Here is a 16,067-nt window from a genome sequence, read left to right as displayed (position 1 = left end):
ATAAGACCAAGCGCTTATTTCGGGGATAAAAAAATAAGACCCTGTCTTATTTTCGGGAAAACACGGTAGTAAGAATTTTTAACCTACCTAAAATAATAGTAAGGGCCCTTTTAAAAAAAAGTTATATTGAAGGTGGAATATATTAACTGATTATGAATCAGCAAGACTGTGTTGACTATTACCAATAACAAAAACAGATCTTCTCCATGATCATTTGACCTTAGCTTGGTCCATTAGCTCCCCAATAATGGATCCATTATTGATATTTCTATAGATTGTCTTCTCATGTTCCTTGTGCCTCTCCCACCATTATGGACTTCTCAAAAAGCTGGAACTTTGTGTAAACAACCAAAGTATACAATAATTTGAACCTAATCATTAATACTTTAAGTGAGAATTCTTGATAAATTAGTCATATAATCCATTGTTTTCTTGACAAGAGGTATAGTGACATTATTCCTAAATCTTTGCTTTTTGTTGGCTATGACTTTTGATCCTTAATAACCAGTTTTCAGTTAGGAACAATACATAAAAAGCATATTCCATTTTTTATAAACTATGGTGTGAATCAATGATCCCATTTCAACAATGCAGCATGGAATTTCCTCTTGTTCTTAATTAAGGCAATCAAGAAATATGTTCTATCAGTCGCTGACAGGCAGTATGACATGATAATGAAAACTAATTTTAATTACCACATACGAGTTACCGAAAGGATCTGCTTCAATGACTCAACAAGCAACTTAGTCAATCAGAGAATTAAATTATCACTGCTTTACCAGGAAAACTCTTTTTGAACTACACTAGCTTCCAATAAACAAAAAGCGAATGAAGTAAACGTTTGATACAGAGATGTTTGAAGTCTGAAATGTGCATCCCACAGCTAACAGGTAATGCACTCATATCACATTCTGAGAGAGGTTAAAAGAATGGTAAGCTTTTCACACACTGACGGTTGTTATTTACATAGGGATAAAAGATTTAAATTAGGTTGTTGATTTCAGTACGATTTTTACCCCTGGTGTGATCACAACACATTTAACAAGACTAAAAGTTACCGAATGTTTATACCAATAGGAATAGCATTTAGACTTATATACTGCTTCACAGTGCTTCACAGCCCTCTCTAAGTGGTTGACAGAGTCAGCATATTTCCCCCAACAATCTGGGTCCTCATTTTACCGACCTCAGAAGGATAGAAGGCAGAGTTAACCTTGACTCAGTGAGGATCGAACCCTTGACAGTCAGCAGAATTAACCTGCAATACTGCATTCTAGCCACTATGCTACCTTCACTCAAATATAATAAAATAAATATAATAAAAAGATTAAAAATATAACATTGCTTATTTAGTTAATTTGCTTATAAGCACTGATCTGCCACCTATTATTTCATTTTATAGTGTGTTACACATTATTTTGTTTGTTCTCATATATTAAGTAAACATGCATGAAAAATTAAAATTAGAGCTAAAAGTAACAGTGCAAAAAGTTCCATTCCATAATGTCTTTTGTCATATGGATTGCCTTTCTGCTTGATCCATAAGATTGTTTGGAAATGATCTAACATTTTCCACGATATTTCCTAAGATACAGTGATGAGAGGAATCGTGAACATATGAAACTATTGTATAACTGAACACCTTCATCTTTTGAAACATTTATACAGTCACATCTGCACTGCCTGAAAAGTAGCTAGTCAGTTAACTAAAAGTGCACATTAACAGAAATACAGAAGTCTGCCTACTAGGATAGCATATTCCTGAATTTTTATTTGATAGATTGCAGGAAGAATATGTGCAAAACTATATTATTATTATTAATATTAATAATAATAATTATTATTATTATACTTATAATAATAATTATAAGTATAACAATAACAATAATAACAATAAACAATGCATTAGAAAACCTTTGAGAGATATAATTTAAAATTTATGTCATATCAACGTGGTTTTTTTGTGATCATAAAATATTTCCTTATTTTCAATTCAATTTTCTCTTGCTTTTCCTTTTAAGTAGTGTTATTATTAATAAGGCCTAGAACTGCTCATGATAATTTTATATGATTTCCCAGAAAACTCACATGCTCAAAATCCATTCTCAGGACATGCTTCTTCCATTATGTATTTATAGAGTTGCACATAACAATATCATCAGTTTCCCCCTGTTATTGATTCATTGACTATATTTTAACTCTGCCTTTTCTTTAGAAGCTGAAGGCAGCACAGTTTGAGAGCAAGGAAAAGAACTAAAGCACCCATATTCACTTAAGTGAGATGAGCAGTGTACAAATAAATAAATTAGTCTTAAGTTGAATGGATTTGATGAGAAAGAGAGAGGTCCAAAGTTTTATGAACTAAAGGTAACATACTCATAGAAGCCAGGATAAAGATATTTAGTGAATGGGGTTGATAAAATTAGTTGTAATAAATAACTAAATAAAATACACTTCCTCTTTTCTGGAAGCATTTCAGTGTGTGCTGCACTTACTGTTAAGAAGACGGAAGTCTATGAAAGGGTAGGAACCACGTCGCTCAGAAAGAACCCCTGTCTGACCTCTCAGGCGCGCATCTCCTGCAAAATACAATGGGGCCAATGTTAGAGCTACTGTTTTCCCCTCCAATAATTATTTAACCCCTTATACATTATTTAAGAGTGAGATAAATGTTCTATGTCAGGGGTATCAAACTCGATTTCATTGAGGACCGGTTGTGTTTGACCTTGGAGGGGGCAGCAGGGTGGGTGTGGCTAGGGTGGGTGTGGCAAGTTCAATGTCACTCATTTTGGGGTGACAGCAGTGGCCCAAGTGCTCGCCAACGAAAATGGGCTCCTGAGCTCCATTTTCGACTGCAACGGCTTCCTGCAACCCTTTGCCAGCAAAAACTGAGCTCAGGAGGGCTGCGGACATTTTCACTGGCAGAGGCACCCTGGGTTAATCCTTTGCTGTTTCCAGGGCACCCCGCAGGGAAGATCTAAGGCCCCCATGACCCAGATCTGGCCCTCGGGCCTTGAGTTTGACACCCCTGTTCTACGTAGAAAATAAAGTTTCTAAAAACAAAAAAAAACCTTTACAGTTTTATTTATTTGTCTAACATAGTCTTATACTGCCAGGGAAAACCTCCAATGCCTTCAATACTATATACAATCAAACACATAATATAAATTGGTTAAAAAATGATAAGCACTGGCCATGAATAATGAGAGAGTACAATCCTGAAGTACAAATACATATGCAAATAAAGATATTTCAAAGTATAAATAATAAACTTTTCTATTTAAACAAGAATTCTTTTTCAGGATCCTGGGGTTTTTCCAGGGTAGACAGAATTGAGAATTCTGGATTCATTTCTTTTTTTTAATCTGGGGTGATTTCAAGAAATATGAGTCTTCCATTGACATCACACCTTACCCTGCCAATTGCACAAAACTGGTTTGCTTTCCCCCATATATCAGTATGAAATGCAGTGGTGAAATGCAATTTTTTTTAGTAACGGTTCTGTGGGCGTGGCTTGGTGGGCGTGGTGGGCATGGCTTGGTGGGTGTGGCAGGGGAAGGATACTATAAAATGTCCATTCCCTCCCCACTCTGAGGCCAGCCAAAGGTAGCATTTGCTGGTTCTCCAAACTACTCAAAATTTCCGCTACCGGTTGTCCAAACTACTCAAAATGTCCACTACCGGTTTTCCAGAACCTGTCAGAACTTGCTGGATTTCACCCCTGCTTATCCCCCTGAAAACAATGATCCAAATACCTGGTCTGTCTCATTTCAGTGATATTACCCTCTTGACCAGATTCTCTATGTCAGGAAAGACAGGAAAGAAAGAAGAAGAGAAACCACACCCCTAAAGTGTCTTGGTGATTTAAATCTGGATGATTCTTCCTATCTGGTAGAAAATGCTATATACTGCAGTATATGCTAGGGATTGTGGGAATTGTAACTAGACAATTGTTATGAGCTAGGCAGCACTTTCTTTGTTTGTCTTTCGTCTTGTTTATTAGGCACCTATCAGGAAAGGCAGATAGCATTGTTGACAGGTTCCCATGTCTGGAACATCAGCCCCCGACAAACTTGATATAAAGTGCAGCATTTAAATTTCTGCGCTGCTTGGCTATGACTCAGTTGTCAAAGAAGAAATGCTATTAGATCCAGAGCAGGAAAGTGGTCTAGGAAAGATTTAAAACCTGTAATATTATTTATTTCCTTTCCCCATCTCTTCTTCCTTTCCAGACATTCTAATTGTCATATCTCCTGTTTCAGCCACCACAACATCACCTCTTCATGTCTCCTCTAGAAAAAGCTGCTTCTAGAACAGGGGTCTCCAATTTCCAATAATTTTATTCTGAGGGTGCCTTGGTGGCACAAGGGGCACTGACAGGGCAAAAGATGTACCTGCTAGGAATTTGAGCTCTTTGATATAATTCAACCGTAGGAAACATTTTCAAGATTCCTTTTGAAGGAACCACCTCAAATACATTTAAAATGTCAATTTAAAATGGAAATTAAATAGATGCTAATGGGCTGATCAGAACCAAATTTTCTAACCTTTATGGCTATGAAAAAGTGATTAAGTATGGCAATTCTTCCTAAAACATTAAACATGAATGAATTTGAAGAAGCTTAGTAGAAATCCTGATAGTTAGATATTAGTACTCAGGTATATTAGGTAACATTTTGTTTGAAGGGATGATTACCAGAATAAAAATAAAGGATGCATATTAACTTAGCTTTTGTGGATTACATACTTCGCACAGAGTAAGGGGTTTGTTTTGTTTTAGTGCAGAGAACATGAAGGGAGATATAACTAAATTGCTCACTTAGCAACAGATAATGCACGGGGTTGCTATGGCAACCTTGCAGCCAGGGGTACTTTGTTAAATGTTTCTAAAATGTTACATTATTGTAAAATGCATTTTTAATTATGTAATTAATACATAATTGCCAGCCTTCCCTCCATCTTATAAAAATGTGTGTAGCAATATGGAGACTGAAAGAAAAAATGTGGTTCATCACTGACATTTTGAGAAAAAGATCCCTGCCAAATAATCTTCTTTCAGCTGCTGTCTGCCCCCTTCCATTATTTCAACTCTGGTGCCAGACTTGGATTTTCTCAGTTGCATCAAGCAACTTGTTCTCTTCCCCTTCTGAAGGCACTCTACCTACATTTTACCAGTTGCAATTTCACAGATAGCAATGAAAACAGCTTATCAGCAGCATGCCATTTTGCCTGCTCAGCTTTTGCTTGATTTAACCATTGGCCTCGTAGCCACTTTTTTAATTTTTATTTTTTCCTATCAGCACAACTAACTCAGATGTCTGCTTCTATTTCTCAACCAGACAAAAACCTGGAGTTGATAAAGATTGGGTTAAGTAAGGAATGTTATGCTATGAAAGTAGAAGGGAAGGCGTAACCTTGAGAGGAGTAAAAAAAACATGGAAGAGCCACAGCGAGTGTGAAGATAGTTTTGTTCTCACAAAACTGTACCACAGTGCAAAGATATGATTATAATATCTGTAGCATGAATCTACCTATGCTGAGTACAGTATTGTATGTGAAGAGGAGGTGCTACACTAGATTTTTCCATTCCAAAATAAATAGAATATGAAAGTTTTACATGCGCTCCTGCATTTTAGAAAAGACATTAGAGACTTGCATAGCAATGCAGCTGGCTTTCACTTTCACATGCCTGCCAGATATTATGGGTTTTCATTGATATGAGGAAGCATAGTTCAAAAAGAGGAGGACAGCAGCTTCCAGAAACACTTGCAAAGGATTTTAGCCCAAAGTTATGATCTGTTAACATGGAGGTAGCTGATCAAGAAGTGAATCCTGCTCCAATAATGGATTGTCATATTCAGCAAGAATGGATCAAACAATGTCACTCAGGCAACCAACCTCCTTAAGCCTCTCAAATTACTAAAAATATATTAAAAATATCTTTTGAAAATGTGGGAAAAATTTAAAAATTATCCTATGGATAATTTATTACTTGTATGAAATGTATGACATTGGGGGGGGGGGGGGATGAGGATTTTCTGAGTCACATATTGTAGCACATATTATGCAATGTGATTGTGCAGTTAAGGCAATCTGTGCCCAATAACCTCTGCATAACCTCTTATTAAAGATAAACTTGGTGCTTTTCCTGTAGCAGGGGAAAAGAGAAGCAATTTTATTTGTCCAAACACAACTCTTGCTAGAATTACACCTGCATTTTAAAGGGCTTTTGTGATCATTGGTAATCTCTACCCTTTGGGATAATAGGATTTCCCCAGTTTAAATGTGAGTTAATGTGAGAAAAGCATTTCATCCATCTCTGTGAAAGATGATAGTCATATAGAATCTCGAAAGAAGAGAATATTTGTAGGCCAAATATTTGAACTGAGAGGTCCTTGGTGCTCTGTGAGTTTGGTGGTTTTCTTGCAAATGTTTCATTACCAAACTAGATAATATCATCAGTACACTGATATGTTATGATGACATCAATGTGTATGACAATAGTCTAACAGCATGTTAACCTACATTTCTGAATTATGTGCTACAAAACCTTGCTTATTTCATTGATGTTCATGTGTGTGTAGGAAATATATATGTTAAAATAGACAGGAAGAGAAGAGAGAATGATTAAAGATGCATTATGTCACCTGATCACGAAAGAAAAAAATAAAAAATAAAATAAAAATAAAAATAAAATGGGAAAAGAAATTCCAGCCATCCCAACTATAGAAAATGTTGTCAGGAAGAGTAAAACATGCTTAGGAAAAAAGAAATGCTGAAATTCAGTTATATAAGTATCTTCTAGAGGGGCAACAGCAGATGAAAAAAATTATATGATACAAATACATTTAAAATTACATTCAGTATTTCACACATAGAAATCAGCAGTAAGGAAAAGACTCAAAATAGCACTGAACAGCATGCAAGAAAATGGAAAAGTACTAAACAGATACAGGTATGTTTGAATTCCACATGACTGGAAGGTATTTCAGTGGAAAGTTATTATCGATTTATTATTTCAATTTATATAGCTGCTCATGTCAAATATATGACATGATAGCACAGCTAATAACAATTAAAAACTCTATAAAATAACAAAAATAAAATCAACAAGCCATATTAAAAAAAACCCCAAATGTATACAAATCTATCAGCACCACATATGTGCTGTAAAGCACTCTGATTCTGATTTAAAAACATGTTTACATATGAAATGACCTGGCTCTAAGAAATCAAAGTGAAACAACTGTCATCGGTTTAAAATATTAACCTTTAATTCTTTTAAAGAATTAACCAGTTAATCAACTCCAGCGGAAAAGAGAGATGCCTATTTCAGTACTGAAATGGTATTCACTAAGATAGCATATTGAGATTTCTTTCCCGCATTTTGTATCCCCTTCTCTTTGCCAATTAAAGTACAACATATCCCATTATCGAGGAGATGCTGTAACATCTGGATTTTCCACAGCACCTGTGCTACTATTGCTATCTGTTGGGAAAGCAAATTAGGCCATCTTTAATTTTGTTTATTCTCCCAAGCAGATTCTCACCATCTGCTTTGGGAATTATGATGGCAACAAGGTTCCTTATTTCCAAACACCAGGAAAATATTATTCTATTCTTTCTCCAATCATCAGGACTGGATCCTCTTTTTATTTGAGAAACTCCAAATCCATATTCAATCTAGGATTGCATGTTCTATAGCTGTGCTAATCTTGGTATTATTATTCCCATATCAATGAACCATCAGGACCATTTGATGTGATGGTGATTAAGGTAAGATGTGATGCAGGGGGAAAAAGAGCATTCTCTACATGCCACTTGTTTAAGTAGTTACTACTTTTTCAAAGAGAACAGAATGTTTCACATGTCAAACTTTTCCTCTCATTATTGTACATTCAAAATGCTAATAACCCAGTTTCTGGCCTTTTAAACATTTTCTTTTGAATTTTTAAAATAATTTATCCATGTTCTCTGACATAATAATTTAGAATTATATATTTGGAGGACTGTAGTACCTATACAAAGAGTGCCATGTTGTGTCAGCAAGAAGGAACAAACAAGTCACAATGTCTGCTCACCCCACTCAAAATAAGCCATTGAGACAGAGATTCTTGTGTTCAGACTCTTCACACAGTGAAGAGAAATCAGAAGTGCACTCATGGTTGGAACATGTTGCTCAAAAATAAAAAAAGATCAGAAGTTCCTAGTTACCACCATTATTCTTCAGCTTAAGAACCAAGGACATTCTGGCATTCAGACAATAACCTCTTCACATAATAGATTTTGTGTTTACTTGCATTCTAGACAGTATATGCACCAAGGGAAATAGCTAAACAACAGCTGGCATTTCAAGCTGTAATCAGACTCCTAAATTACTTGTTATACACCAAATTTTCCTCAAAGGCTGATGTGCTATACACTTTGCATGTAAATGACATCACAGCAAAATTTGATCCATAGCATTTATTTCCTTAATGCTGACAATTACATGCACGCAATTAGGGTTCTGCCTGGTTTGACCCCTGATGTGGCTAAATACAACTTTTGTAAAAAAGGAAAAAAACACATTCAAGCTTGGCTATTTATCTACTTAACACAAAAACATACACTTAAATTAGAACTATAAAACAGGGTTTTTTTCTTAATCAAACGCAGCTCCACAAAAGAGAAATAACATGTATTGAGACAGATCAATCATATTATACTAACTACTAAGTAAACTGAATTTAGACTTATTTTCTTTGTACTAAAGCACACAAACATTATTATATATAATCCTCGGATGGACATCAACTCTTATTTTGTTATGTTTCCTTTTTACATTAATTTAATAATTTTTATGCATCAGGAATGTAGTAGAAGACCCATTTCTCTTTTTTTAATAAATTGTCTGAACCTTCTGTATTAACCCAAGAATTGCTTTAACCATTTATTCAACATGCACTTAGTTGCACTTTAATATTCCCCAATACTGTTCACGTTTTATGCAAGCAAAACAACAACAACAGAGATTTTGTGGCTGAAGTTTCACTTTTTCATACACTGTTTTGAATTCCAAAAGAAAGTAGTCTCTAGTTAGGTCTTCTCTGGCAACTCTGTGCAAAGAGAACATATCAAATACAGTCCTTAACTCATCATATCCTCATGCTATTTGTACAATAACAAATGTTTTTCCAATTATTTTGTTGCCCTGATTGCCCGTATTTCATAAGGCACAGGTCATAGTTGAAGAAGAAAAAATCCCAGTAAGTGTATTTGTTTTGGCAGGAAAATCCTGTAATCATATCTCTGCATTTTATTCCATTCTAGATAATAGGTATTCTTGGGACTATGTTATATTTTTCTATTTGGAGACTGGATGCTTATGCACAATGGATGGATAGTTTAAAATGTCAAGATGGAAATGCTCTGCAGTTCTTGAAGTAATTAGACTTGGAATAACTTTACTGTCACTTTAAATGTATACTAATCGGCATACATTAAAATGAAATTTTGTTGCATACAGCTCTCAAAGGGTCACCACCTCCAATATACACTACATAAACATGACCAAAATATATATATGCATATACCCACAGATGCTTCTGTGCTGGATCTCTGAAACTGTGACCCCCACCTTACATAAGCCAACAGCTTCCCAATTAAAATGTGTAAAAGCACATATAGTAACTGCACAACATTGAGCAAAATTAGAGAATTATTTTAGAATCTGAAAACATGTGAAATGTATGCATAATTTTGTTATACATAATTGCTTTTCTATAAGGTAGGTACATAAGCAGCATCATTGTCTTGCCTGATGTGTCATGATTTCGGCTTTTCCCCCTGCCCTCTATATGCCTGTGGTCAGTGCCCCATAAAAGAAAACAAAGTTTTCAAAACAGAAGAACTTATTGGACACTGCCAACATTGTTTCATTTGGTCTGAGGTAAACGCAGTAGGAGTCAGGTATTTGTGATGCAGAAGAATAGTTTACAGTCAGTTTAGAATATATAACGTAGGGTTGAATAGCAATAGCAATATCACTTACACTTATATACCGCTTCACAGTGCTTTACAGCCCTCTCTAAGCAGTTACAGAGTCAGCATATTGCCCCCAACAATCTGGGTCCTCATTTTACCCACCTCAGAAGGATAGAAGGCTTGAGGCAGTGAGAATCTATATTAAAAAAAAATTAGAATACAAAATGCAAATAACAAAACTTAAAAAAAAAATCTTTCAAAAAGTAGTTTAACCCCCCCCACAAAACAAACAAGACACCAAAAAAGAAAAGTGCATTAAAAAATTAGCACATACACACATACTATCCTCCCTAGTTAAATACTGATTAATATATTACAATATTAGCTTCCCACCCCTTGCAAAAGAGGTCCCAATAATTTTTAAACTACTAAATCTATTTGCAATTTATTAGCCTGACATCTATATTAATAGGAAGAACAGTAATAATAAGAAAGGCAAGATTAAAGTTTCAAAACCCTCTGTAACAAACTGTTATTTTAATCAACTTACAGAAAATGTAGCATGGCATTTTATCTATCCTAAATCATCCCAAAAGATAACAGTGATTTGTCCCTGATTAAATATCCACATTTTTTTCTTAATACTATATCTTATCAATGTTTCTTTGTTAAATACAATTATGTCCAATCTCCAAAGTTGGTCTATCCCCCCAAAAAATCCAGATAGAATTGTTTTGCATTTAAATGTGATAAATCTATTTCCCCATTTTTTATTTTCTTAGGGAAAGCAATTTATCACTTCTTCACTTAGTCAACTTTCTGCTGTTGTAAAATAATACAGGCTTGAACTTCAGGAGAGGCATGTGGGATTGACTAGGTTAGTTCTAAGTCTGTGAATTCTAAGTCTGTAGAAGTCATTTCCTCCCCCCCCCCAATCTACTGCTTTCAGATCACATTCCTTTTGTGAGTCTAATTTATCTATAGCTAGATCCATCTGAGTATTTTTCACAACCATTATCATTTCATCTGTTTTTTTAAAAGCTTTCAAATAAATATTACATATTACGAAATTGTATTTTTTCAAATGTCTGACACATTTGCTTATCCATAGCCTGATACATTGTTGTTCTAGGTACCTTGACAAAGATAAAAGCGCAACTTTTAAAAGTCAACTTTTAAAGATAAAAAGCAAAATAAAACAAAAGCTTTGGAAAGTGAAGTTAAAAGGCACACTTAAGAAAATGGAACTACCAAGATGGATGCCCATGACTTTCTAACCTTTCCCAGAGGGAACCCGAAATCTTCAAGACTCCCCTTCCCAGGTGAGTCCACAGCTGTCCAAAAGCCATCCTGGGTTATTCCCAATTGCTCCCATTCAAATCCAGGGAGCAGCGCTGCCAAAAGAAACCCTCAGCTTTTACAGCAAAATCAGCAGATTGCCAGCAGGAGAAAGAAAAGTTACTACTGTTTTGCAGCCATTTTGGGAGAAGTAACCATTGGTTTTCTAATAAATGCACTACTATAATATAATCAATGCAAAATAAAATATCACAAAATCTCTGCCATTGTAACACACCCTTTGATTATCATTGATCTAATGTTAATCTTGGTGTTATGTAAATCTTGGTATTATTGTAAGCCTGGCATTCAACAGGCACAGAGATAAACAACATCTACATACCATTCAAAAGAGAGAATTAAAAGGCAAAAAGGAAACAAAAAGACCGAAACACCGCTTCACCAGCAATCAACATTCAGATGAACAGAGATCAAAATTAACATTAGACCAACAATCAAGAAACAAACAATACCACAATCCAGGCACTATCAACACAGTCAAACAAGCTAACAATAAGCAACAATCCAAGGAATCAACTCAAGGAATCACCAAGACAACTCCCACCAACACTGACAAGGCAACCACTAGACTAGTATATAAAAAGAGAGCAAGTCTCATTCCCCACTAGCACTGATGATGTTACCTAGTTTGGTAATCAAAGATCTTCAAGGAAACAACCAAGCTCAAAGAGCACCAAGGACCCTGCACCTATATAGCAGATTGGATTTGGATGCTGTCTTTACATCTTACCACAACAGCCCTAGCTAACAATCAGCTTAGCTCATTGGGCCTCATGACAACACAGCTTGGCCACAGTTGTGATTCTTTGCTGCTTTAGCTCACCCCAAATGGCTTATCTCCTGTATCTTATCTATCCTATCCTATCCTATCCTATCCTATCCTATCCTATCCTATCCTATCCTTCTTTCTATCTATCTATCTATCTATCTATCTATCTATCTATCTATCTATCTATCTATCTATCTATCATCTATCTATCTATCTATCTATCTATCTATCTATCTATCTATCTATCTATCATCTATCTATCTATCTATCTATCTATCTATCTATCTATCTATCTATCCATCCCTCCATCCAAAAACAGATAAACATTTTGGTTATATGCTGCTATAGCTACATGCTAGGCAAGGGAATCAAAGCTCTATGATATTTTTTCTAACTCTAGTTCTTCTTCACCAAGTAAAGTAAAAAAAAGGAAGAATCCCACTGTAATATAAACTAGGAATGTGATGCTGCACCTACTTTCCTGCTTTCCTCTCCTGTCCCCTGCTTTCCCTATCTAATTGGGGAAATCATATATTAAAGGAAAAAAGTCAGTCACAATGATATTTACTTTAGGAAAGATAATTTATCTTTTTTAAAATTGAATCCATAAAGCTAAATCCAGAGATCTCTGTGTAGAAACCGATTCTTGACAAGATTAGGACAATGGCATCCTTCCATTTGTCACTGGACACTGCTTATTAGAGGGGTGGACAGCAACCCAGGTTCAAAGGGGGAACAGGTAATTCTGAGTCCTTATGTAGCATCTGCTGCTTAAAGAAACGACACTTTTTCTTTGTGCTGCTACTTCCAGATGTTGTAAGAAAGACATGTTTGGTTTAAGAGGTGTTATGTGCAATAATAAAATAATTTATAGGAATTTATGTTAAATCAGAAGATTGATATTCTCCTGCAGTATCTCTCTGAAATTCTATCAGACTATCTCAGGCCCCATTATTGTCTGGAAAATAATCTTTGCAGTTTCACATAATTCAGCCTTCAGATGGATTGGATTTCAACTTCCATAATCTTCCAGTCAGCCAATTTAATTATCATGCTGCTACAGAGAGTAAAGCCAATGCAATCCTAAATTGCATTAACAGTGGTATACAATCAAGATCAAGTCAGGTACTAATACCACTCTATAAAGCCCTGCTAAGACCACACTTAGAGTACTGCATCTAATTTTGGCCACCACACTATCAAAAAGAATTTGAGACTCTAGAGAAAGTGCAGAGGAGAGCAACCAAGATGATTAGGGGTCTGGAGACTAAAACATATGAAGAATGGTTACAGGAACTGGGCATGGCTAGTCTAGTGAAGAGAAGGACCAGGGGAGACATGATAGCAGTGTTCCAATATTTGAGGGGTTGCCACAGAGTGGAGGGGGTCAAGCTATTTTCCAAAGCACCTGAAAGCCAGACAAGGAATAATGGATGGAAACTGATCAAGGAGAGATTGTATGCATGCCCAAGATGGTGTCCTGTCACGTTTGAGAGCAGCTTCGGGGAGATGACTGTCCTTCTTGGGGCTTGCAGGGGGTACCCTATCCCATCGTTAGTTCCAGGTCCAGCTATGAGAACTTCCTGGGACCTCGGGGATACCCTTGAGCTGTGATGTCCTGCCTTGTAGCCGGAACGTCGTGTGTAAAATGGGGCGGTTGGCGGTGAAAGGAGAATGGAGAGTGTCGGCGGCTGCCGGCGTGGGTGTGGTCAGTGGCTGTGGCGGGACGCCCGGCCTGGGGTCTCTGCAGCCGGCATGGGTGTGGGCGGCGGCGGCGGCAGGATGCCCGGCCTGAGGTCTCTTCAGCCAGCATGGGTGTGGTTGGCGGCAGCGGTGGTGGGATGCCCGGCCTGGGGTCTCTGCAGCTGCCGCTCCCCACACCATGGTGTTATCCCGGTTGCTCCCCCCTCTCCACTTTGCTTATGGACATGATAAATTGGATCAGCGGGGAGTGGCTGAGGCAGCTGGCGTGGATATTGACGCCAGCGGAGGATGGCTTTGGTAGTTGGTGTGGGCACAGTTGGAGTGGGGGGGGGTGTCCTTCGTTGTGGCCCTCTCTGTATCACCGCCGTTGCCTGGGCCACCGTACTGTGCCATTTGGCCCCTCCTCCTGTGACACTATGGACTGGGTCAACGGAGTGTGGCCCTGGCGATGGATATGAATGTGGCTGGTGTGGATGGAGCTCAGCTGTTGGAGTCGTTGAAGTTGGAGCAGCCACCGCTGCCACTGCTGTCTTCACTGCCGCCATCACTGGCCACTTCAACACCTTGCAAGTTAGCATCTGCTGCGATTTTGACAGCTGGCTGTTACTCTTACATATTGTCCTTAACACCGACTATTTCTATGATGGACATAAGTTTCCTGCTACCCCCTTGAACACTATTGGCTGCCCCCTCCCCCATGGATATGTCATCTCCTCGTTCCATCTCCCCATGATGTCATCCAGTTTCGTTGATGCCACACTCTCCTCTATGTTATACTGCGACAGAACTTTACTCCCTTCGGAAATCCTCCTTTCCCGGGGATGGCCTTCTTGCCTATCAAGATGCTTCCTTAATGACGGATCTTGGGATCCCAAGAGGTGGCATGCGAAGAAGAGATTTCTTAGGGGTTTCTTACAGGAGTTTTTAAATCACATTTTAAGGGGGGGCAGTGGGTTGATTTGGATGGCTCAGACAAGCTTGGGGGGGAGTCTGCCAGGGCACAGGCCAGAGCTAACTAATGGGCGCGGGTTGGGAGTGCTGGGAAGGGTTGGAATTCTGGGGGAGACATTAAGCCATTCCATTGGGGGGTTCACCATTTCTACTGTTTGTAGGAGAGGCAGATATGGTGGGGGCCGAGGGCCAAATTATATTTGGGGGACGCGGGCTCGCTGTTTAAGAGCGATCATGCGTTCCAACTCTCATCGCCCTTCTCGCATTCCCGGGTGCTCGGGATTACAGGTCCCTGGTCTCCGGCTGGTGTCGCTTAACACCAGGTCCGTGGTACATAAGGCTCCCCTCATTTACGATCTCATACAAGAGGGTAGAGCGGACCTGGCATGCATTACGGAGACCTGGTTGGGCCATGAGGGGGGTGTTCTCCTTAGTGAACTATGCCCACCAGGCTTCTGGGCGTTTCACAAGCCGAGAGCCCAGGGCAGGGGCGGGTGTCTGTGGCAGTGGTTATTAGTTAAAGTTTTGGACCTCAGGAGGTCACTGTGCCTCAGATAGGCGGGTGTGAGTCCCTTTTCTGTGAAATGGGGCCTTGGAGTTCAGGTGAGCCTTTTTGTTACGTACCTGTCTCCCTGCTACATCTCATCGGCCCTGCCGGAGCTGCTGAATGTGTTAGCTGGTTTGACAGTTGATTTCCCCAGGCTTATGATCCTGGGGGATTTCAATCTGCCTTCCATTGGTGAGACATCCAAGTCAGCTGGGGAGTTCATGGCTTCCATGTCGGCTATGGATCTAACTTAGTTAATTCAAGACCCCACCCATAATAGGGGACACACGCTTGACCTGATTTTTGTCTTTGGGCAGTGGATGAATGATCTAGATTTAGGGGTTATTTCTATTCAACCCTTGTCATGGTCTGATCATTTCCTCATCAGGCTTGACTTCCATACTGCTACCCCTCGCCACAGGGAGGCAGAACCAACTAGATGGTTCCACCCCAGGCGCCTGATGGACCCTGAAAGGTTCCCGATGGAGCTTGGGACTTTTCCTGAATCCCTTGCTCACAACTTGACCAAAGCCCTAGTGGAAGCCTGGGATAGGGTGGCCACTGGGGCCTTGGATTGCGTTGTGCCTTTGCGGCCTCTGACCCTGTGTCGATCCTGTGTGGCTCCCTGGAGCTCCAGGAGATGAAACACTGGAAAAGACGCCTAGAGAGTGGTTGGAGGGCCAGCTGGTCAAAATCTGATCGAACGCTAGTAAGAATTCATATTAAATCCTACTTAGTGAAGATAAAAGCGGCAAAATGGCAACATTTTTC

General features: G+C 38.5%; 1 protein-coding gene across 6 annotated transcripts in view; it reads right to left on the bottom strand.

Annotated features, from left to right (window-relative positions):
* The window catches only part of PDE7B (phosphodiesterase 7B), a 159,702-nt gene that overhangs the window by 39,927 nt on the left and 103,708 nt on the right, over nt 1-16,067 (bottom strand). For all 6 annotated transcript variants that reach the window (XR_014174570.1, XM_081943681.1, XM_081943682.1 and 3 more), the window contains one exon: nt 2,496-2,579. Coding sequence is in view for 5 of the 6 variants with exons in the window: in XM_081943681.1 (XP_081799807.1) it covers nt 2,496-2,579 (84 nt within the window). In the remaining variant the exon portion in view is untranslated. The remainder of the gene's footprint in view (nt 1-2,495; nt 2,580-16,067) is intronic.

The sequence above is a fragment of the Natrix helvetica genome (genome assembly GCF_964273705.1).
Source record: "Natrix helvetica genome assembly, chromosome: 2".
Taxonomy (NCBI): Eukaryota; Metazoa; Chordata; class Lepidosauria; order Squamata; family Natricidae; genus Natrix; species Natrix helvetica.
Note: the sequence above shows the minus strand (reverse complement) of the source record. Positions and strands in the feature narration are given on the sequence as shown.